Genomic DNA, 26,273 nt, shown 5'->3' with positions numbered 1-26,273 from the left:
AAAACCAAAATAATACCTGTAAGGTACAGATATACATCAGTATCAGTTTTGAAGGGAAAAAAAAATGCATTAGTTCCTTGCCAAAGACTTGTGTCATCTAATACTCACTGGCTTATCCAGGAATATAAAGAGAGCTCCTGCCACTTGGCCTACTAACCTCACTACCAACCCAGCGCCATTGCAAAGGCTCAGCAAAGCTAAAGAGTACAGCAGTGACAATGTCACCTCACTGCAGACCATACAATGGAATATCTGCACAGCACAATACCATATCACAGTGTATAGAGAACAGAGGATCGTCTGCAAGTAGTATACAGACCAGCCTTTTTCTTTAAAGATCTTATCGAGCCGTCTACTACTGGACCGGAGACATGGGAGGAATGAATTACAAACATCAATCTGCACGCAGATCAATACTTCTGCAAACTTAATTACATCCACAAATTGGCAAACGCGACTTGCCAGTACTGAATACAAATGAACGCCGCATTGCTTGTCTCAGAAAAGTCTTATTCCAATGCAGAAGTACCTGGCTGGATAACAGATTCTGCATTCTGTACAACAAACAGGTCTGTGACAGATAGCCATGAACTAATATGTGACAACAGGATTATACATATAAAGACAAAGGAACAGTCAGGGAAACCGCAGTCATACAAGAACTGAGGAACAGGGGAACTATGTATACCATGGGTGTCCAACCTTTTGGCTTCTCTGGGCCACATTGAGTGTAGAGAAATTTTCTCGGGCCGCATATAAAATATATACTATAGTTAAGATATACAAGTAATAAAATGTCGCCGCGCCCTTCCCGCGCCGCCGCACCCCCCGCACTAATTTAACACAACTAGAGGATGATCAAATGAAATGGAATCAGTATACAGAGGTTTAACTTCTTCTGAGAGATATTAAAGGAACACTCTAACCACCATGGCCACTTCAGTGATTTGAAGGAGTGGTCATGGTGGTAGGAGTCAGAAACACTGCACATGCTCGCCCCCCCCCCTCCTCCCCTCCGAGGCAGCCTCTGCCTACCGTTCGTTGGAAGCCGCTGTGGCCATGCCCCCGACCCGACTTCCTTCCTCCCCAGCAAGAAAAAAAATTGCCAGGGGGCAGTGGGCCGCATTGCCTGGGGTTCCGGGCCGCATGTGGCCCCTGGGCCGCAGGTTGGACATGGCTGATGTATACAAAAGACACGTTTATCTCTATTATCCTATATGTGCTCCCCTAAAATAACATGTCAATATTGTTTAAAGGCCCTCTAGTGGCTCACACTACTACAGCAGGCAAATGACTCCCAGGGTTCTTCTCCAAGTACATAAATTCGTCACAGTCACTATCATTTGAAAACTGTCCAAAGTCAAAACTGATCATCAAGAGAAGTGTAAGTGGAATTTTGGAACCTAGGGTAGGTGAAAGGCTCAATGATGCACTGATGACACCGACCTCTTCCACAAACAAATACCCTCACATTGACATATAGGTGCAGCCATCATAGATGGTATGTATGCAAGATTTAATACAGCTCATTCAATAATACTGTCATTTCTTAGGAAAACCTATATATAGGCTGGTCATGTGGAACTCTTCTAGAGAAAATGCTAGCTCCCTGGCTGTAAAGCTTATCTATTGGCTTCAATACTTTAGGTTACAGATGCAGAACAAGTATGAAAATAATTTTTAACTTTTCCCTTTTCACTTGATGCATTCCTATTCTAGGTGTTGTCATGCACTCACACACCTAAACGGACATTTCTCAGGCTCTACCTAACATCACAGTATATTCAGGAGGGGTAAACAGAGGGAACTATGCTGCAAAATAGAGCCAATTTCCATTTCAGCATGTACCAGAAATTTCTATCTCCATCAAGTCATTTGATATTTACCATCAGCTTTACACATTTATACATACAATAAAGATAACAAACCGCTCAAAGCATTCTTTCAATCAATTTGAATCTGGTAGAACAGATGTAATTCTGTGTCTCCAGCACCCTCTGGTGGCAGCACCTGACACACAGTATCTCACAAAAGTGAGTACACCCCTCACATTTTTGTAAATATTTTATTATATCGTTTCATGTGACAACACTGAAGAAATGACACTTTGCTACAATGTAAAGTAGTGAGTGTACAGCTTGTATAACAGAGTAACCTAAACAGCTGGCAACAAACGTGAGTACACCTCTAAATGAAAAAATCCAAAATGGGCCCAATTAGCCATTTTCCCTCCCCGGTGTCATGTGATTCATTAGTGTTACAAGGTCTCAGGTGTTAATGGGGAGCAGGTGTGGTAAATTTGGTGTTATCACTCTTTCTCATACTGGTGAAACCATACAGCAGAGGTTGTCTTTGGGAAATAGATGTATGAGTGCTGCCAGTATTACTGCAGAGATTGAAGGGGTGGGGGGTCAGCCTGTCAGTGCTCAGACCATACGCCGCACACTACATCAAATTTGTCTGCATGGCTGTCGTCCCAGAAGGAAGCCTCTTCTAAAGATGATGCACAAGAAAGCCTGCAAACAGTTTGCTGAAGACAAGCAGACTAAGCACATGGACTACCAGTTAGGATCAGGCGAGGAGTACAAAGACAAGGGTGTTTTGCCTACAGTCAAGCATGGTGGTGGGAGTGTCATGGTCTGGGGCTGCATGAGTGCTGCCAGCACTTGGAAGCTACAGTTCATTGAGGGAACCATGAATGCCAACATGTACTGTGACATACTGAAACAGAGCATGATCCCCCTTCCTTTGGAGACTGGGCCGCAGGACAGTATTACAACATGTAAATGACCCCAAACACACCTCCAAGACAACCACTGCCTCACTGAGGGTAAAGGTGATGGACTGGCCAAGCATGTCTCCAGACCTAAACCCTATTGAGCATCTGTGGGGCATCCTCAACCATCCTGGAAGGTGGAAGAGCGTAAGGTCTCGGACATCCAACAGCTCCGTGATGTCATCATGGAGGAGTACAAGAGGACTCCAGTGGCAACCTGTGAAGCTCTGGTGAACTCCATGCCCAAGAGGGTTAAGGCAGCGCTGGTAAATAATGGTGGCCACACAAAATATTAACACTTTAGGCCCAATTTGAACATTTTCACTGAGTACAGTGTACTCACTTTTGTTGCCAGCGGTTTAGACAAAAAAATGGCTGTGTGTTGAGTTATTTTGAGGGGACAGCAAATTTACACTGTTAGTGCCGGTTCACACTTCCGAGTGTGCGGTGATCGCATGTAATATCGGAGCGCACTGCTCCTTCATTACATGCGATTGGATGTGCAGTGCAAATTCAGCCATACACTTTGTATGGCTAAATTCGCACTGCACCCGCACAAAAGTCGCACATGAGGCATTTTTTCAGCCGCATCAGGATCGGATCGCACAGTGGTTCACACTTGTGCGATCCGATCCTGTGCGAACTGTCAGATCGAACTGCGATATGCGATCAAACTGGGGGTGTCGTTAACATTTCATTGACACCCCCTGCGTATCGCATATGGCAGTGTGAACTGCCAGATGTGCGTTTGCGATGCAGGAACAGGCTGCGAATTTGCAGCCTTCCCGCATCGCACAAGTGTGACCCGGCACTTATACAAGCTGTACACTCACTACTTTACATTGTAGCAAAGTGTCATTTCTTCAGTGTTGTCACATGAAAAGATATAATAAAATATTTACAAAAATGTGAGGGATGTACTCACTTTTGTGAGATACTGTACATGTTTTTTAGTTCCATATGCACTGTACATGCTCGGTGGAAAGCCACTTATTAGACCAGCCAGGGTCCCACCAGTGGTTGCTAGGGGTTTCCAGGGCAATGAGCAAATTCTGCCTCTCAGATAAGTCATTACTGAAAATAATAATCTCTTTATCTATCTGTAGAGTCATCAAAGTTACCCACTGACCACAAATGTTAGGAGCATTCTTCCCAGGAACCATCACACTAATGTGCCATGGGCTGTAGACATAGTAATTATTAGCAGTGGTTCCCTAAGACCAGAAAGTTTTTCAAGGGTTCCTCTATATTAAAAAGATTGATAAAACGTGGCATTATACAGATAGAGATTGCTCAGAGATGGGGATTTCACTACACACTGGCCCAGTTAAGTGACCTTTTAAAAGGCATTTATTTGGTAAGACTGGCTTTCTCGCAACCAGAGGAGAGAAATCATTGCAATTTCTTTTGTTTGCTACACTGGGCTAAAAGCAAGAAGGAAAGGTCAGAGCTGGATCATTAATATGGTTGTGTAATATTTTCAGCAGCACTGTACGAAGTACTGAGACAACCCGTCACAGGATACACATATTATATGCAGTGGCTGATTCAGAACACGGATGACAAATATCGGAGAGATCGCTCACCTGGATGCTGCCAAAATCAACATTCTCATAGTGGAAGTGAGCACACTCGGCCATCTTTGGGAAGTGACCCTTTGTGAACGATAACCTGATGGTGGAAGACAAAGGGACAAAGTGAGTAAATGTGACCAGGTAACCCCTTTATCAAACCAACACCCAACAGGCAAGTTGTGGTTTCTCAGTATTCTTCATAGTACTGTAAGTCTTCACACACTTCCACCTATTTACAAAGCTGTTTTAGTAACTTTCTGTACTCATTATCCCCAGATTTAAACAAAGGTGAAAATAATCCAGAGAAAAAAAGCTTTTCTGATGATGGCTCTGGCTATTTATTAACCACTTACTGACCCCGTCCCATATACTGCTACAGTGCAGAAACATGTATTTATACGTGATTCTGCACGTCCGCCTGCAGGGGGCGCACACGAGGGTAGGAGGGATGGATTTTGTGTCCCTGCAAAGCAGCACACACAAACACTGGTTAGGCACATAGTTAACCCTTTGATGTTTAACCCCTTCCCAGCCAGTGTCATTAGTACAGTGACCGTGCATATGTTTAGCACTGATCACTGTATTAGCGTGACTGGTTCCTGCAAAGTGTCAAAAATCAAAAAAATTTATAAAAATTCCAGTGTATATGCCCTAGTTTGTAGATACTATAACGTTCGCTCAAACCAATCAAAATAAGCTTATTGGTATTTTTTTTACCAAAAATATGTAGCAGAATACATATTGGCCTAAATATAATATATACTGGTAATTAAAATAAAAATATATATTTTTATTTTTTTCTTGGATATGTTTTATAGCAGAAAGTAAAAAAAAAAATAAAAATATATATATATATATATATATATATATATATATATATATATATATATATATATATTTTTTTTTTTCAAAATTGTAGGCCTTTTTTTGTTCATAGTGCAAAACATAAAAGATACAGAATACCACCAAAAGAAACCTCTATTTGTGGGGGAAAGATGACAAAATGTATCTGGGTGTAGATATATATTTATATATGTATGTATGTATGTATGTATGTATGTATGTGTGTGTGGTCAGGGGCAAGATGTGGCCACTTGCTTGCTTTTATCCGGCCCTTTGGGCACTATTTTCATCCACCATTGCCAACAATGGGGCATAATTCCTCCCAATGACATCAAAGATGGGACAAAATTCCTCCCAATGACACCGACAATGGCACACAATACCTCCCGGAAGACATAAATGATAGAGTGCTATTCCTCCCACTGACACCAAAGATGGGGCATTGTTTATTCCCACTGATGTCTGGACCTTTTCTACTCCCAATGCCCACAGTCTGTCCCCCCCTTAAGTCTTAAGGACAGTAAACTGTTTAGAAAGTTTGGAGACCTCTGCTTTTCATGACTGTGACAAGTTGGGGATTTTGTAGCTCATTGGTAGTGCAAAGCAGTGAATTTACTCCACATCAGAAGTGTCTTTTCAGGGCTTTTTCTTCCCAATTTTATTTAAAAGAAAGCAAAATTGACAAATGAAAAGCATCCCACGCAGGGGTTTTTTCGCCATCAATAGGACAAAACCTAGAATTCAGCCTCGTGGCTCTCCTTGCAGCTTTACTGCTCAGGCCTCATGCCTTAGTCCTCCAGACCATCTAACACACAGCCCCAGTGCTTGCGCACAAATCACTGTACCTTTGTCAGCTTAGCTTCCTATTAGTGATCGATCGATATACTTTTTTTAGTGCAGATACCGATATTTTGGTCATCGCATATCGGTATCGACGGATATTGGCTGATATTTTCGGACATTTAATTTTTTTTTTTTCCACAGGTATTCTGGTGGAGGGATCTGGGGGTCTAAAAGACTGGTGGAGGGATCTGGGGGTCTAAAAGACCCCAAACCCCTCCTCTGCACTTAAAAGCATTCAAAATGTCAAGTATGGCTGTTTTGATTGCTCGCATTTTTTTGAATTTGCCGCCGAGTACCCAGAAGGGATGTCATGACATCACTTCCTTGTTTTTAACATTGAGACCCGATTAGAGCCGAATGCGGCTTTGATCGGGTCTTCTCTTCGGCGGCCGTGCAGTTAGGATGCCCGAGTCTCCTGGTGGGACAGGAGACCCGGGCAAGCCGTGGAAGGTGGCGGGAGGGAGTCCCCTCCCGCTCCTAGTAATGTCAGCCGCATCGGTTGTCATTACAAGTCAGCCAACCATCGGCTTTGGACGCCGGTACCGGGGTAATGCCTCTAGCTGCAGGCATCACTCTGGTACAGCACTTTCCCGAAATATCGGCAATATCGGTGACCTCAGGGGCCAATTCCGATATATCAGGGAAAGTGCATATCGGCCCCCGATATATCGGCTTTGACGATAATCGGTCGATATCTACTTCCTGTCCTGCAGCTACCAACTGCTCCGTCTCTTAGACTGTCTCTCTCAATCTGTCCTGTCTTGGACAATATGGTGCAATGTGCACCTTTCACGGCTCCCTTGCAATCACCGACCCTCTCGGGAGGGTGGGGCACGGACCTCAAACTCTCTACGTCTGTAATGTAAACCCAGCAGACACCTGTGCCATTAGTGTGCTTGTTTCCTGGAAAACCTGGCCTAGACCGCCATATTAACCACTTCCAGGCCGTCTGCTGCATATACACTGCGACAGGGCAGCCTGGCTGCACAAAATCACGTACGTGTACGTGATTTTGTGCGGGAGATGTCAGGGGCGCATGCGCGCTGCCGAAGCACCACTCCCGCTGTGTTTGGACAAAGCGGGAGCCAATAAGTGGGTCTGACGGCCATGATGGCCGCCAGGACCTGCCGATTGTTGCGCAGAATGACAGAACGGCAGTCTGCCTATTTAAACAAAGCAGACCGCCGTTCTGTCAGCCACCAGGACCCGCCGATCATTCCGCGGAATGACAGAACGGCGATCTGCGACAAGAGTAAGATCTTGTGCTTCAACTAAGCTGAAACACAGATCTCTCTTTTCCTCTAGTGAATCCACTTCCCCCACAGTTAGAAAGCACACCCTAGGAGCACACCTAACCCCTAGATTACCCCTGGTGTTAACCCCTGCTCTGTCAGTGTCATTTATACAGTAACCGTGCATATCTTTTAGCACTGATCACTGTATTGGTATCGCTGGTCCCCAAAAAGTGTCACTTAGTGTCAGATTTGTCTGCAGCAATGTCACAGTCCAACTAAAAATTGCTGATCGCTGCCATTGCTAGTTAAAACAATTTTTAAAAAAGTCCATAAATCTATCCCATAGTTTGTAGGCGCTATAACTTTTGTGCAAGCCAATCAATATACACCTATTAGAATTTTTTTTTACCAAACAATATAGCAGAGTACATTTTGGCCTGAATTGATAAAAAAAACTGTTTTGTAGCAGAAAGTAAAAAATATTTGCTTTTTTTTTCAAAATTGTGCTTTTTTTGTTTATAGCGCAAAAAAATAAAAAACGCATTTGGGTACAGCGTCACACGATCGCGCAATTGTCAGTTAAAGCAACTCAGTTGACCCGGTCATTAAGGGGGTAAAACCTCCCGGAGCTGAAGTGGTTAAACAGTGGCCACATGATATAAAAATAGAGTCCTGTGTGGTGTCCTAGAATATTGGTTGGTGTTTTATTTACGAGAACTGCTGGCAAGTGTGAGGGAGAGAACGGAAGCAGGGGAGAACAGGGTGTACTACTCATGTGCTGAACTTTTTTTGTTTTTATTCCCAGTCTCCAAAACTGGTTACAAAAACAGGGAAACCAATTAGCTTTATTTTTATTGTTGTGAAGTGAATATCAGTTTAACCACTTAAGCCCCGGAAGATTTTACCCCCTTCCTGACCAGGGGGTATTTTGCGATTCGGCACTGCGTGACTTTAACGGACAATTGCGCAGTCGTGCGATGCTGTACCTAAACGATTTTTTTTCCCACAAAACGGAGCTTTCTTTTGGTGGTATTTGATCACCTGTGCGATTTTTTGATCATGCGCTATAAACAAAAAAAGAGCGTCAATTTTGCAAAAATAACAATATTTTTCAAATTTTTTAATATGAAATTCCCCCCCCGAAAAAAATGTAAAAATCAAAATTTTTTAACATTTTCGGTAAATTTGTTTTATGCTACATATGTTTGGTAAAAAAAAAAAAAAACGCAAAAAGCGTATTTTGATTGGTTTGCGCAAAGGTTATCGCGTTTACTAACAAAGGGAAAGATTTCTGTCATTTTTGTTGCTTTTTTTTTTTTAACGCGAAATGGCAGCGATCTGCGATTTTTTTTGCGGTACTGCGACATTGCGGCGGACAGATCGGACCCATTTTTGACACTTTTGGGGTTACCAGTGACATTACTGCAGTAATCAGTGCTATACATATGCACTGTTACTGCAAAATGACACTGGTAGTGAAGGGGTTAACTTTATTTAAGAGGGAGGGGCTGTGTGTGTCCCTATGGGCGTGATTCTAACTGTGATTGGCTGTGGCTTGAGCTGTAGGAACAGTGATCAACGGTCCTACATAGTAGAACCGTATGATCACAGTTTCTACACCGGGGAGAATGACAGGCGGCTTGTTTACACAAGCTGCCTGCCTTTCTCCCTCTCCCCCGACGATCGCTGAGTGACCGGCGGACATCGGGTCCGTCGGTCACACGAGCGGGGGGGTCCGTGACCACACAGGAGCGGGAGCGCGCCTCCGGGGGCGCGCGCTCGCTCCCTAGACCCTCACAGGCTAGTGACGTAGATCTACGTCACTCTGCCTGTGAGGGGCTGACTGCCGCAGTAAATATACTGTGCGCAGTCGTCAAGTGGTTAAGTATTGAAAATTAGTTTAAAAAAAAGCTGCTCTAAACACCTAAAAATCTGTAACAGTCCTTACAGAGACAGCATCTATTCACAATATTTCATAATAAATGCTCCACTTTACACATGATAGACTTAATTCACAAATCTTTAACACACGGATAAGGATCTGTATTTTGGCCATGTCCACACTGGACTTACGGTCATAAGAATCCTTATCCTGAATTAGCCTTGTGAATTGAGCCTTATATAGTCTGAAAGGACACTATAAAAGATAAATTAGAAGGAAACTCACTTTTTAACATTTTTGACCTTCATGCTGGCGGTGTTGCTAGAGGAGCGCATTGGAAGTTCCACTGCGATGGGAAGTTCTCCAGGAACTGGGATATCTGCTCCCCGGGCCTGCAAGAGATGCACACAAATATCACAAATTTATATGAAAGAATTACCAGACATCTGCTAGAGGACTCTATAATCTCCTGGAGGAGGAATTATCACTGGGGGGAAATATCACTATTACAGCAATCAAACGCAGATACAAAGCATTTTGTTTTAACCTTTCCTGACCTCTAACAGAGGTTGGCTAAATCCCCTGATCAGCTTTCTGCTATGCTTATTTATAATTGTAAGTAATCTTTTATATTTGTATTCTTTTTTTCATCATTTTTTTTTTTTTTTTTAAATCCACCATATCACCCAGAGTTAATGCTTGTGGCAATATATTCCCTATTCTCACTGCTTTTACAGTAAAGAAGTCTTTTCATAGCTATTATTTTGTTCTCATTGCAAGGAGATTCCTTGCTTCTTTAGTGATTGGCCATTAGGTAGAACTCCATGAACAGACAATTTTACAATATCTTCAAAGGATAAAAAAAATGCCTCTACTCAGGTGTACCAAAGGAGCAGATAACTGCATTACATCACCATGCAGGATACTACAGATAGCCCTGCAGATATGAGAGCTCTTATACACGGTGTATCCTTTATCTGCTTCCCTCTCCCTTGGCTATTCACAGAACACCTTGTATTTTTTAAATGATCCACAAAAAAGGCATTGTGTGAATGGACAAGGGAAGATGTGGGCAGATAAAAAAAAAAAAAAAAACTCTAGGGCTTCCATCTATCCAATCCCAAAACAAATATTAATTATAATAACCACTCTTTAGAAGTGATGGGTGCATTTTCTTTGATTAGACTTTTTTGCCTTTATTCTCACCTGTTGATCCTGCCAATAATACACTTCGTGTCCGTAGGGGGCTACATTCACCCCTCTACTGTGTCTATGGATGGAACCATAGTCGTCATCCAGGCTGGACTTCAGGCATGTCTGTCCTTGTTCATCTCCATCACATAATAGATTGAGGAGATTAGTAATTCCTCTATAGTTTATTAATGTTACGCTTCTTTCACACAGGATGAGGTCCATCCAGAGATGTATAGTAACTAAGTAGAACTACTTCACTACTGTACTTAAGTACCGAAATGCGGTATCTGTACTTTCATAGAGTAGAATTTTTTTCTCCTACTTCCACTTTTACTTCACTACATTTTTTCAATGATTTCAATACTTCTACTCCGATATTTTTTTTTGTGCTGCATAGTTACTCGTTACTATTATAAAAATTACCACTGCCAGAACAGTAGATGGCAGGTTTCATGAAGCTCAAAACATGTGTATTATCAGCGCATACGAAAATAAAAGCTACTGTGTGTATAAATAAAAGCTGCATTTGAAATAATAAAAAACAATATGATGTTCAAACTTTTGACTTCTTTCTTTAATAACTACATAACACAGTACTTCTACTTTTACTTTCAGTACTTGAGTAGCAACATTTTTAAAAAACTACTTGCAATACTTAAGTACAAAAAATGTTGAATACTTTAGTACTTCTACTCAAGTCACTTTTTGATCAAGCACTTCCACTTCTACTCAAGTCACTTTTTGATCGAGCACTTGTACTTTTACTCAAGTCACTTTTTGATCGAGCACTTCCACTTCTACTCAAGTCACTTTTTGATCGAGCACTTCCACTTCTACTCAAGTCACTTTTTGATCGAGCACTTCCACTTCTACTCAAGTCACTTTTTGATCGAGCACTTCCAATTCTACTCAAGTATGGGTTTCGAGTACTTTATACAACTCTGGGTCCTTCTAACATTTAGTATAGAGGTAAAACGTTCCTCGCTCAAATCTATACCTCTATTAATGGATGAGGGCTGGTTCACACCAGCCCTGGATTTGTATAGGACACATTTACATCAATGTGCTACTGTGTTTTAATGATTTGCAGTCGAATAAACATAGAGGTTCAAAAATAAATAAATAAATAAATACATACATACATACGGGTGCATCTAAAAAAATTTGAATATCATCAAAAAGTTATATTATTTCAGTAATTTAATTTAAAAAGTTAAACTCATATTATATAGATTCATTACACACAGAGTAATATATTTCAGGCATCTATTTCTTTTAATTAGATGATTATAGCTTACAGCTAGTAAAAACCCAACATTCAGTATCTCAGAAAATTAGAATATTGTGAAATATTGTGACGTTCAATATTGTAGACTCATGGTGTCACACTCTAATCAGCTAATTAACTCCAAAATACCTATAAAGGGTTCCTTAGCCTTTCAATTGTCTCTCAGTCTGGTTCAGTAGGATACACAATCACGGGGAAGACTGCTGACTTGTCAAGAAGACAGTCAGTCATTGACACCCTCCAGGAGGGCAAGTCACAAAAGGTCATTGCTAAAGAAGCTGGCTGTTCACAGAGTGCTTTATCCAAGCATATTAACCACTTAAGCCCCGGAGGATTTGGCTGCTAAACGACCAGGGGGTATTTTGCGATTCGGCACTGCGTGACTTTAACGGACAATTGCGCGGTCGTGCGGCGCTGTACCTAAACGAATTTGGCGTCCTTTTTTTCCCACAAACAGAGCTTTCTTTTGGCGGTATTTGATCACCTGTGCGATTTTTTGATCACGCGCTATAAACAAAAAAAGAGCGTCAATTTTGCAAAAATAGCAATATTTTTCCCTTTTTTTTATATGAAATTCCCCCCCAAAAAATGTAAAAATCAAAATTTAACATTTTTTGCCAATTTATTTTATGCTACCTATGTTTGGTAAAAAAAAAAAATCGCAAAAAGCGTATTTTGATTGGTTCGCGCAAAAGTTATTGCGTTTACTGACTAAGGGAAAGATTTTTGTCATTTTTGTGTTTTTTTTTTTTAACGCGTAATGGCGGCGATCTGCGATTTTTTTTGCGGTACTGCGACATTGCGGCGGACAGATCGGACCCTTGACTGACATTTTTGACACTTTTGGGGTTACCAGTGACATTTCTACAGTAATCAGTGCTATATATATGCACTGTTACTGTAAAAATACACTGGTAGTGAAGGGGTTAACTTTATTTGAGAGGGAGGGGCTGTGTGTGTCCCTAGGGGCGTGATTCTTACTGTGATTGGCTGTGGCTTCAGCTGTATGCAGAGTGATCAACAGATCTACATAGTAGATCCATATGATCAGCTCTCATACAGAGGGGAGAATGACAGGCAGCTTGTTTACACAAGCTGCCTGACTTTCTCCCTCTCCCCCGCCGATCGCAGAGTGGCCGGCGGACATCGGGTCCGCCGGTCACACGCGCGGGGGGGTCCGTGACCACGCGGGAGCGCGCCTCCGGCGGCGCGCGCTCGCTCCCTAGACCCTCACAAGCTAGTGACGTAGCCCTACGTCACTTTGCCTTTGAGGGGCTGACCGCCGACGTAGATCGGCGTGCGGCGGTCGGCAAGTGGTTAATGGAAAGTTGAGTGGAAGGAACAAGTGTGGTAGAAAAAGGTGCACAAGAAACAGGGATAACCGCAGCCTTGAGAGGATTGTGAAGCAAGGGCCATTCAAGAGTTTGGGGGAGATTCACAAGGAGTGGATTACGGCTGGTGTCAGTGCTTCAAGAGCAACCGCACATAGACGTATCCAGGACGTGGGCTACAACTGCCGCATTATGTGTGTCAAGTCACTCCTGAACCAGAGACAATGTCAGAAGCCTCTTACCTGGGCTAAGGAGAAAAAGGACTGAACTGTTGCTCAGTGGTCCAAAGTCCTCTTTTAGGAGAATCCAAGTTGCACGAGGCCCAGTGTGAAGATTCCACAGTCAGTGATGATTTGGGGAGCCATGTCATCTGCTGGTACTGGTCCACTGTGTTTTATCAAGTTCAAAGTCAGCGCAGCCCTTTACCTGGAAATTCTAGAGCATTTCATGCTTCCATCTGCTGACCAACTTTATGGAAATGCTGATTTCATTTTCCAGCAGGACTTGGCACCTGCCCACACTGCCAAAAGTACCAATACCTGGTTTATTGATCATGGTATCACTGTGCTTGATTGGCCAGAAAACTCACCTGACCTAAACCCCATAGAGAATCTGTGGGGTATTGTCAAGAGGAAGATGAGAGACCCAAGACCCAACAATGCAGACAAGCTGATCGCTGTTATCAAAGCAACCTGGGCTTCCAAAACACCTCAGCAGTGCCACAGGCTGATCACTTCCATACCACACCACATTGATGAAGTAGTTCATGCAAAAGGAGCCCCCAACAACTATTGGGTGCATACTATACAGTACATGGCCAACATTTCTGTATTAAAAATCCTTTTTTTTTTTTTTTACTGGTCTTATGTAATATTCTAATTTTCTGAGATACCGAATTTTGGGTTTTCACTAGCTGTACGCCATACTCATCAAAATTAAAAGAAAGAAATGCTTGAAAAATATCACTCGGTGTGTAATGAATCTATATAATATATGAGTTTTACTTTTTGAATTTAATTATTGAAATAAATTCACTTTTTGACAATATTCTATTTTTTTGAGATGCACCTGGATATAAACTAGCACTGAAATGCATCAAAACATTGCAGAGCACCCTTAGGCTCCGTTTCCACTATTGTGGCTACGAAGTCGTGCTACTTCTAGCGCGACTTCGTAGTGTAAGTTGTTTGCGGCTTTCAGTGCGACTTGTCCCTCATTATAGAAGGAAGACTGAAGTCGTCCCAAAAGTAGCGCACAAACTACTTTTCAAGTCGCGGCGACTGAAGTCGCAGCAGTTAGAACGGGCCAAATTGAAATGAATGGCTTTTGACTTGCTGTGCGACTTGACATGTGTCAAGTCGCACAAGTCGCAATAGTGGAAACGGAGCCTTATAGCGCATGGCTGCACACACACATTATGTGCTTCACATTGTAGTGCGGTGTGATCCAGCCCTGGCTGCATTTTCCTGGCTTTAAAAGCTGCAGACTGGCATTACAAGCCATTATGTTAGTCCATAGATAAGTAGATAACTCTCTGGGGATGATGGGGGCATCATACACTTCCAGAGTTCCCAAATTGCTGCAATTCTCATCTGAAATCTTCCAGACATGCAGAAAATCTCTTTGTGAGAAAATAAAAGCCTCTAATTGCCAAAAGTCTTAGATATCAAAGGGATATTAATAACTGTGAGCTTCCTATTTTAGTGTAGTTTATGGGAAGCCTCAGTCCAAAAATCCCCATGGATACATTAACATTGCCCATTCTTCAGATCTCACCTCTAACTCTAAATGTTATATATATATATATATATATATATATATATATATATATATATATATACACATACAGTGGGTACAGAAAGTATTCAGACCCCCTTAAATTTTTCACTCTTTGTTATATTGCAGCCATTTGCTAAAATCATTTAAGTTCATTCTTCTTCCTCATGAATGTACACATAGCACCCCATACTGACAGAAAAACACAGAATTGTTGACATTGTTGAGATTTATTAAAAAAGAAAAACTGAAATATCACATGGTCCTAAGAATTCAGACCCTTTGCTGTGACACTCATATATTTAACTCAGGTGCTTTCCATTTCTTCTGATCATCCTTGAGATGGTTCTACACCTTCATTTGAGTCCAGCTGTGTTTGATTATACTGATTGGACTTGATTAGGAAAGCCACACACCTGTCTATATAAGACCTTCCAGATCACAATGCATGTCAGAGCAAATGAGAATCATGAGGTCAAAGGAACTGCCTGAAGAGCTCAGAGACAGAATTGTGGCAAGGCACAGATCTGGCCAAGGTTACAAAAAGATTTCTGAAGAGCACAGTGGCCTCCATAATCCTCAAATGGAAGACGTTTGGGACGACCAGAACCCTTCCTAGAGCTGGCCGTCCGGCCAAACTGAGCTATCGGGGGAGAAGAGCCTTGGTGAGAGAGGTAAAGAAGAACCCAAAGATCTCTGTGGCTGAGCTCCAGAGATGCAGTCAGGAGATGGGAGAAAGTTGTAGAAAGTCAACCATCACTGCAGCCCTCCACCAGTCGGGGCTTTATGGCAGAGTGGCCCGACGGAAGCCTCTCCTCAGTGTAAGACACATGAAAGCCCGCATGGAGTTTGCTAAAAAAAACACCTGAAGGACTCCAAGATGGTGAGAAATAAGATTCTCTGGTCTGATGAGACCAAAATAGAACTTTTTGGCCTTAATTCTAAGCGGTATGTGTGGAGAAAACCAGGCACTGCTCATCACCTGTCCAATACAGTCCCAACAGTGAAGCATGGTGGTGGTAGCATCATGTTGTGGGGGTGTTTTTCAGCTGCAGGGACAGGACGAATGGTTGCAATTGAGGGAAAGATGAATGCGGCCAAGTACAGGGATATCCTGGACAAAAACCTTCTCCAGAGTGCTCTGGACCTCAGACTGGGCCGAAGGTTTACCTTCCAACAAGACAATGACCCTAAGCACACAGCTAAAATAACAGAGTGGCTACACAACAACTCCGTGACTGTTCTTGAATGGCCCAGCCAGAGCCCTGACTTAAACCCAATTGAGCATCTCTGGAGAGACCTAAAAATGGCTGTCCACCAACGTTTACCATCCAACCTGACAGAACTGGAGAGGATCTGCAAGGAGGAATGGCAGAGGATCCCCAAATCCAGGTGTGAAAGACTTGTTGCATCTTTCACAAAAAGACTCCTGGCTGTATTAGATCAAAAGGGGGCTTCTACTAAATACTGAGCAAAGGGTCTGAATACTTAGGACCATGTGATATTTCAGTTTTTCTTTTTTAATAAATCTGCAACAATGTCAACAATTCTGTGTTTTTCTGTCAGTATGGGGTGCTGTGTGTACATTCATGAGGAAGAAGAATGAACTTAAATGATTTTAGCAAATGACTGCAATATAACAAAGAGTGAAAAATTTAAGGGGGTCTGAATACTTTCCGTACCCACTGTATATATTATATCCCCAGATTCATAGCTTGACATCCATTCACAAGCAAGCCATATCCTTTTGGGTGTTTTCTATTTTCTATTGGCTCAACATAGCTATAGATAGACACAACACAGAACAGAAGAAAATGTTCAAAACCCCCTGATCTCTATGAAGGGGATGTTGAAGAATGATATAATCTGAGTTGTGAATGAAGACTGAGTCTGTACATGATACAACAGGTCCGTTCCCAGGAATGGAAGTATCACCCCCATCAAATCATCACACACAATGAGTTCTGTATAGGGGAGATCGGCATCTTTCCCGCCACAAACCAACATGGCTTTTACACAGAAGTTATTTGAGAAACAAAAGCAAGGAAATATGAGAGCCATGGAGCAGGAGCAACAATTCCAGCATCACTGTCACATCATGGCCAATAGAGGGCAGCAGTGTCCTATCAGCTCTATAGATGGAATGGATGCATGCATTATAAAAATTCTGCAATCATAACAATGCATAAAGCATAATAACAAACATACCAGATTATTTCAGATTGTAAAATGATGCTGCTTGTGACAGTGTATAGGTTCTCACAACCTGTCTCAGATATAACCATATAATATAAATTGTTATTCATTTGTAGCAGGATTGTAAAGCGGGCCATAGACAAGTTGAAAAACCAAATTAAAATTATTGGTCATTTGTTTTTCGCATCATTAGTGTGCCAGCTGCAATAGACGATTTTTGTGTCCCAATCGAAAGTGTCCGATCCAACATGCTGGATATTATTTAGAAAAACAAACAAATGATGGCACAATTATATGCGCCATTTTTGTTTTTCGATCAACAGACCGGTTTTCGACTTGTCTATGGCCTGCCTAACTCAATATAGCATTCTTCTGCCTAGATATGTCTGCAAAAGAAAACCTTATTGGCAGAACAACATTGATATATTTAATAAAATGCTTCCAATAACCAGAAATACAAAACCCATTGATCCACATTGTTATAAAGTAGGGCACATACATAACAATTGAAAAGGAAAGACCGGTGTGTAGTCACTCTTCTTCCTCATTATGACAGCTGAGAAAATGAACAAAATCAAGCTTCGCTTCCAGGGAGCAATGCTGATTCAGAGACGGCCGTGGTCCAATATACAGCATATATGACAAACTACTCTAGTAAAGCTGGCCATACATTATTTTGTTTTGATCAGCCAGCAGAACTGAAAGGACTGTCCCATCAAGACGGATGGGGAAATCCTCCCCGCTGCGCTATTGCATTCTAAAAGCAAGACTCCCCTGCTGTGAACACACGGATCAGTGCTGCATGTGCCGACCAAACACAAATTTTCCAGCAGTCCCGTTCGAGAGGAGACAATCACTTAGATCAACGCCTCTCGAATGGGAATGGCCATAGAAGGTTCATAATTCGGCCGGTCCCTGCTGAACCAGCTGAATTTCAATCCATCTATGGCCAGCTCAAAGTGACTAAAGATTCATTTTCTTTTCCTTAATATAATACATTTTTTTCAGTTACCTGCTCTGTGCAATGGTATTGCATAGAGCAGAGCATCGAACATGTGTGGGCTCGCTCCTGAGGCAGGCTCTGTGTGTCCATTGACTGACAGCTTCAGGAACCAACAGCTCCTGCTGCTCTCTGCCAAGCCTGTGAGAGACAGAACAGAGGAGATAAGTCCTGCAGTCACAGCACTGGATTAATACAGAACTCCGGTATGCATTTGGGGGGGAAAGACTGAAATTGTTTTTTTACCCTAATGCGTAGAATGCATTAAAGAAGAACTCTGGCTGTGCCCACACTGCAAGGGTTAACTGCTCATTTTCATACAAAGGGCAGAGTTCAGGAGTGTGCTGCCTGCAGAGGGCAGAGTTCAGTAGTACGCTGCCTGCAGAGGGCAGAGTTCAGGAGTGCGCTGCCTGCAGAGGGCAGAGTTCAGGAGTGCGCTGCATGCAGAGGGCAGAGTTCAGGAGTGCGCTGCCTGCAGAGGGCAGAGTTCAGGAGTGCGCTGCCTGCAGAGGGCAGAGTTCAGTAGTGCGCTGCCTGCAGAGGGCAGAGTTCAGGAGTGCGCTGCATGCAGAGGGCAGAGTTCAGGAGTGCACTGCCTGCAGAGGGCAGAGTTCAGGAGTGCGCTGCCTGCAGAGGGCAGAGTTCAGGAGTGCGCTGCCTGCAGAGGGCAGAGTTCAGGAGTGCGCTGCCTGCATAGGGAAGAGTTCAGGAGTGCGCTGCCTGCATAGGGAAGAGTTCAGGAGTGCGCTGCCTGCAGAGGGTAGAGTTCAGGAGTGCGCTCCCTGCAGAAGGTAGAGTTCAGGAGTGCGCTCCCTGCAGAGGGCAGAGTTCAGGAATGCGCTCCCTGCAGAGGGCAGAGTTCAGTAGTGCGCTGCCTGCAGAGGGCAGAGTTCAGGAGTGCGCTCCCTGCAGAGGGCAGAGTTCAGGAATGCGCTCCCTGCAGAGGGCAGAGTTCAGTAGTGCGCTGCCTGCAGAGGGCAGAGTTCAGGAGTGCGCTGCCTGCAGAGGGCTGAGTTCATGAGTGCGCTGCATGCAGAGGGCAGAGTTCAGAAGTGCGTTGTGTGCAGACAGCCGAGTTCAGGAGTGCGCTGCATGCAGACAGCAGAGTCCATGAGTGTGCTGCGTGCAGCGGGCGGAGTTCAGAAGTGCTCTGCGTACAGAGGGCGGAGTTCAGAAGTGCTCTGCGTAAAGAGGGAGGAGTTCAGGAGTGCTCTGCGTGCAGCGTTCAGGAGTGTGCTGCGTGCAGAGGGCGGAGTTCAGGAGCACTAACAGTTAACCCCTTCCCTACCAGTGTCATTAGTACAGTGACAGTGCATTCTTTTAGCACTGATCATTGTATTGGTGTCACTGGTCCCCAAAAAGTGTCACTTAAGTGTTAGATGTGTCTTGTGCAATGTTGCAGTCTTGCTAAAAATCGCTGATCACTGCTATTGTGCAAACTAATCAATATACGCTTATTGGGATTTTTTTTTTACCAAAAACATGTAGAAGAATACATTCTGGACTAAACTAATGAAGAAATGTGATTTTTTTTTTTTTTTACTTTTTTTATTGGATGTTTTATGGCCTGGTCATAAAGGGGGGTTAACCTTCCATAGCTGAAGTGGTTAATGTAAAGATTAAAAATGGAATAATGAGGTGAAAACACCCTTTCAGTGCTTTATATGGTTGAATGCCTGATCCCTGATTGTGAGGTATATGGCAAGAGTAATATATTTTATCTAGATTGTGTTCAGTAAACACAGAACAAAATCTACACAATGTGGTGATTCCATTTGTTTAGATTTTCTATTCAATCCTCGGTTGCAATGTGTTTGTTAATGAATGAGTAATGGAGAGAAAGAGATAATTACCCCCAAAGGACAGATACCTTTAATTATGTGGAAAGCCGTCTTAACGATCATAGTGGTGGAGAGCATGGAGGGGTGTCTTGTTTTTACAGTATATTACTATCTACAGGAGAGAGGCAGCTGGCTGGTTACTAAGATGGAACCACAAGTGTCGTACACTAAGGACTAGTTGTACTCTCCATAAGGCCCAACATGACTTTCTGTTGTGAGTTTGTAAAGAAGTCATTGATAGGACATACAAGACCAAGGCTGACACCAAGCACAACAGGCCTCATGCGCCCATGTGTCCGCACAAGAACTGTCAGAAGCCAATCAGATGCAACCTAAAACAGGAACTTGATTTGTGTATTAGCGATTAAAAGCAGCACCACACATATGTTTTATGCCAAATGCTTTCTGCACAAAAAAAAAAAAAAAATCCTTCAATGACATTGCTCTGCATGAAGAAAGCTGCTTCTAGATATCATGAATAATAAAGTATCAAATCATCCCAATTCTCACTAACCTCTGTGACTATATGCACTGTGTAATAACTCATTGTCAAAGCTCACCACAGAAGCACTAAAATAACAGCTCCTCCTCTAGCTTGGTAGTCTGACAGTCTAATAATATACACTCATTGGCCACTTTACCACTTTATTAGGTACACCTGTTCAGCTGCTTGGTAACACAAATTGCTAATCAGCCAATCACATGGCAGCAACTCAATACATTTAGGCCCCCAGACATGGTAAAGATGACTTACTGAAATTCAAAGCCAGCATCTGAATGGGGAAGAAAGAGGTGTGGTTGTCGGTGCCAGACAGGCTGGTCTGAGTTTTTAAAAAACTGCTGGTCTACTGGGATTTTCACACACAACCATCACTCGGGTTTACAGAGAATGGTCCAAAAAAGAGAAATAATCCATAGAGTGGAAGTTGTGTAAAGGAAAATGCCTTATTGATGTTGATGTCAGAGGAGAATGGACAGACTTGTTTGAGATGATAGAAAGGCAACAGTAAATCAAATACCCACTCGTTATAATCAAGGTATACAAAATACCATCTCTGAACAACACATTGAACTAGGGCTGCACGATATTGGGGAAAAAAGAACATTGCGATATTTCGTTTTCAACGATAAATATCTTTGTGGAATGCAGAAGACGGATTAGGCAGAGTCGGGACTCACAGTTGTGGTAGGAGGTAGAAAAACACAGACCGACGTGACATCTGTCCCACACGTTCCCTCTGCCGCCCTGGAGCTAGTTCTCTTGACGGAGCGGTGAGCGCGGCACAGCGAACCAATCACGTGGTAGCGGCACAGGGAACCAATCAGATGTGCAGGCACGCGTGATTGGTTAGCTGTGCAGCTGCTCACGGCGCGCTGCTCACCGCTGAACGTGTGGGGCGGCTGCCAGCACTGTGAGTCCCGACTTCTCCCTGCCTAATGGTAAATATCGCGTCTTCGGCGATATGAATATCGCCCACGCCCGCAGAACGATAGTGGATATCATATCAACTATCGTTCAGCCCTACATTGAACCTTGAAGCAGATGGACTACAAAAGCTGAAGACCACACCGGGTGCCACTCATGTCAGCTAAGAACAGGAAACGGAGGCTACAATTCACACAGGCTCACCAACATTGAGCGATGGAAGATTGGAAAAACGTTGCCTGGTCTGATGAGTCCCGATTTCAGCTGCAACATTCAGATGGTAGGGTCAGAATTTGGCCTAAACAACATAAAAGCATGGATCCATCCTGCCTTGGATCAACAGTTCAGGCTGGTGGTGTAATGGTGTAGGGGATATTTTCTTGGCACACTTTGGGCCCCTTAGTACCAACTGAGCATTGTTTAAACACCACGGCCTACCTGAGTATTGTTGCTGACCATGCCCACCCCTTTATGACTACAGTGTACCCATCTTCTGATGGCTCCTTCCAGCAGGATAATGCACCATGTCACAAAGCTCCAATCATCTCACCACTGGTTTCCTGAACATGACAATGAGGTCACTGCACTCCAATGGCCTCCACAGCCACCAGATCTCAATCATACAGATTACCTTAGGGATGTGGTGTAACGGGAGATTCCCATCATAGATGTGCAGCCGACAAATCTGCAGCAACTGCGTAATGCTATCAACTCAATATGTATCAAAATCTCTGATGAATGTTTCCAACACCTTGTTGAATCTTTGCCACAAAGTATGAAGCCAGTTCTGAATGAAAAAGGGGGTCCAATCCAGTACTAGCAAGGTGTACCTAATAAAGTGGCCGGTGAGTGTAAATGCACACCACTTGCTGTAACCTGTTAAAAACTACCTGAACCTGGACTTCAGTCTCTCTGTTGCACAGCATTACAGGTGCAGATGTGTGTCACGGAACCCACAATGTCAGCGTTTGGGGACACACACCCACACAGACGTCAAATTGGGAACAGAAGCTCTGTCCTTAAAGCTGCTGCGTCCCAATTGACATGAATTGAACTACATGCATGCGGATGCACAGAGCTCAGAGAAGCAGGGATCAATGTTCTCACTGTACAGGTGACCCAGAGCTTCCGTCTCACAGGTACAAATCCTCTTCACACCTCTACAGATGTGTCTGATGATGCCTTGTAGATCAGGGCCTCGTCTTCACTTCCATCATGGCTGCTCTGACTGTTGCACTCAGACAGATCTTAGTGATGCATTGCCATGGAAACCACAGAAAACACATCACTCTGCAGGCTTTGATGTACTCCAAATCTGTACATAAAGCAGCATCCAAATCACAAAGCACTTCAATGTAACAGCAAGAACACAACATTAAGAGGAGGAGATCTATGAGGAGGGCAGAATGTGCCACATCCATTAACAATGAAATCCACCATTTATTCAAATCTAGGAAACAGATGTGTGAATTCCTATCAAACAGAGATATTTATTATTTGCAGATATTGATTTACAAAGCCTAACAAGAAAAGTCCCCGACAATACACAATTGCTACGCAACCACAACAGGTCTGAAAAACAATTACAAATTACAATAAAAAAATGAACAAAGACTTTAAATGCTAATTCCACCTTTTGCATAAAAATGTGTTTTTTTTGGCACTGGAGCCTGCAAAGAATTGCAACCACAATTAGTGGACTGTGAGTACAATGCTGTGGCTTGTGCAGACTATTCCTCCAGCCCAGGTCTATCCTTCAGTTACCCTGATGCAGCAAATATTAATGGACTATGAGTGCAGTGATGTCAGAACAGTTCGCTTCATTGGGATCTAAGAGTTTCTCTGCCATGGAAGTATTTCCATTTACAGATTCCTGTGATTGAATGACGTGCCAAATTAAAAGATAAACAGGGCATTCCAAAGTGTAGAATCTTTAGATTCAGAGGAATGGGGAGGGTGGTTGTGGGGGGGTGGTCAGTTTTGGGAGTAGGGGACTGTGACCATGTTTCATGTTCCACACTAAATATGGATCTAACATGTAACATTATCAGAAAGGTGGACTTCACCTTTATAAATCATTAAAAGAAATGTCACCTCTCAATACACATATAAAGTCTCTGAAAAAATATAATGCAACCAGAGCCCCCTCATTGTAAATTTATTTTCGTTAAACGCTATTTATGCACACTGCACGGTGTCAGAGACTGTATGTTATCTAATGTAGCCCAAAGATCATGGGCATAGCAATAGGGGTCACAGGGGTCGCAATGGGGTCCCTGTTCATGGTCCAGGGGGCCCATGTGGCTTCCCTGTCACACCTGGGGGGTAGGGGTGGCGGGTGCAGAATTTACTAGACCCGGTTAAATGTGGTCCCCACCACCCCTCCTACCCATGTTCCTCTTGCTGCATAAGCCCTGATTGCCCCAGCCCTGGCAGGGTCCCCTCCTCTCCTGCCGGCTGCTACAGAAGGTGCGGTGGAAAGGAACGGTCAAAGTGTCATTTAGTAGCCCCTTCCTTTTCTGAATGAACACAGAGAGTGATTGTTACCGATCACTCACAAGGGGTTGATTTACTAAAGAAAGAAATTGCTCCTGCGCTTGAGGGTTGTCATGTGACTAGTTCTCTGGAAATACGACTCAGCTGTTATAGTTGTCGTTCCAGCTGTGATGCCACTCTCAACAGGTTGTGGAAACCCAAAATGAGACTCTAAAAAGAAAAGGAGCTCTGAGGAAGGGGAGGACACCCCCGAAACACGTAAGCTTTTTCTGGAGGTTTACATCTCATCAAGGTCCGTATTCGTGGATGAGGCTTAGTGGACATTTCCAGTGGACCTATTATTGCATATCCTGCTTGTGTTTCACATTTACTTTGTGAGTATGATGTGTATATTGTCTTATTTAAATAAATAGTTTAAAAGGTAATGCACTCGGCTGGTGCGCCCTCTGTACGTTTTCTTGATTGAGTTGATTTACTAAAGGCTGTGCACTACAAGTGCAATTGCTCTACTGCCCCTCTGACACTGTCCACACACCGTCCACCGCCCTACTGACACTGTCCACACATCGTTCACTGCCCTACTGACACTGTCCACACACCGTCCACTGCCCTACTGACACTGTCCCCACACCGTCCACCGCCCTACTGACTGACACTGTCCACACACCCTCCACTGCCCACACACCGTCAACTGCCCTACTGACTGACACTGTCCACACACTGTCTACTGTCCTACTGACACTGTCCACACACCGCCCACTGCCCTACTGACTGACACAGTCCACTGCCCTACTGACTGACACTATCCACACACTGTCTACTGTCCTACTGACACTGTCCACACACCATTGCCCTACTGACACTGTCCACACACTGTCTACTGCCCTACTGACACTGTCCACATACCGTCCTCTGCCCTACTGACACTGTCCACACACCGTCCACCGCCCTACTGACACTGTCCACCGCCCTACTGACACTGTCCACACACCGTCCACCGCTCTACTGACACTGTCCACACACCATCCACCACGCTTCTGACACTGTCCACACACCATCCACTGCCCTACTGACACTGTCCACACACAATCCACTGCCCTACTGACAATGTCCACACACTGTCTACTGCCCTACTGACACTGTCCACATACCGTCCTCTGCCCTACTGACACTGTCCACACACCGTTCACCACCCTACTGACACTGTCCACCGCCCTACTGACACTGTCCACACACCGTCCACCGCCCTACTGACACTGTCCACACACCATCCACTGCCCTACTGACACTGTCCACACACCATCCACTGCCCTACTGACACTGTCCACACACCATCCACCGCCCTACTGACACTGTCCACAAACCATTGCCCTACTGATACTGTCCACATACTGTCTACATACCATCCACTGCCCTACTGACACTGTCCACACACCGTCCACTGCCCTACTGACTGACACGGTCCACACACTGTCTACTGTCCTACTGACACTGTCCACACACCGTCCACTGCCCTACTGACTGACACTGTCCACACACTGTCCACACACTGTCTACTGTCCTACTGACACCGTCCACACACCATCCACTGTCCTACTGACTGACACTGTCCACACACCATCCACTGCCCTACTAACTGACACTGTCCACACACTGTCTACTGTCCTACTGAAACTGTCCACACCCCGTCCACTGCCCTACTGACTGACACTGTCCACACACTGTCTACTGTCCTACTGACTGACACTGTCCACACACCGTCCATTGCCCTACTGACTGACACTGTCCACACACTGTCTACTGTCCTACAGACCCTGTCCTACTGACACTGTCCACACACCGTCCAATGTCCTACTGACACTGTCCACACACTGTCCACTATCCTACTGACACTGTCCACACACCGTCCACTGCCCTACTGACACTGTCCACACACCGTCCACTGCCCTACTGACACTGTCCACACACCATTACCCTACTGACACTGTCGACATACCGTCCACTGCCCTACTGACACTGTTCACACACTGTCTACTGCCCTACTGACGCTGTCCACACACCATTGCCCTACTGACACTGTCCAAAAACCATCTATTGCCCTACTGACACTGTCCACTGCCCTACTGACTAACACTGTCCACACAACGTCCACTGCCCTACTGACTAACACTGTCCACACATCGTCTACTGCCCTACTGACATTGTCCACCCACATACAGTCCGCTGTCCTACTGACACTGTCCACACAGTTCTGATGGCGTGAACATTTCCCTGCCCGTACACTATGAATCAGCTGTTTGTTTATGCAGCTAGAGCACGTATAAGTCTATTTGTTTATGCGTGCAGGCAGCCAATATAGGTCTATGGGGATACAGTGGCTGTACAGACACAGCCGCTTGCCGTAATTTGACAGGCGCGTTGGTAAGTGGCTCTGAATGCACACAGTCATATTCATGTTATTTTTTAATTCTGTCTTCTGGTTGAGCATGTTATAAAGTCAATAAGCTTCTATTCTAATGTTTGGATCTGCAAATTATTTATTTTCAAAGCCTTAGTTATATTCTACAAAGAC

The 26,273-nt window shown here is 43.9% G+C and overlaps 1 protein-coding gene across 1 annotated transcript in view; it reads right to left on the bottom strand.

The window, feature by feature from the left end:
- The window catches only part of ARHGAP32 (Rho GTPase activating protein 32), a 212,873-nt gene that overhangs the window by 147,149 nt on the left and 39,451 nt on the right, over positions 1-26,273 (bottom strand). Inside the window, exons 3-4 of the mRNA XM_082273549.1 lie at positions 9,439-9,545; positions 4,363-4,447 (exon numbers count right to left, since the gene is read on the bottom strand). Of these exons, the coding sequence (XP_082129675.1) occupies positions 4,363-4,447; positions 9,439-9,545 (192 nt within the window). The remainder of the gene's footprint in view (positions 1-4,362; positions 4,448-9,438; positions 9,546-26,273) is intronic.

The sequence above is a fragment of the Pelophylax lessonae genome (assembly GCF_965119305.1).
Source record: "Pelophylax lessonae genome assembly, chromosome: 12".
NCBI lineage: Eukaryota > Metazoa > Chordata > Amphibia > Anura > Ranidae > Pelophylax > Pelophylax lessonae.
The sequence above is the reverse complement of the archived record's forward strand: the minus strand, read 5'-3'. Positions and strand labels throughout refer to the sequence as shown.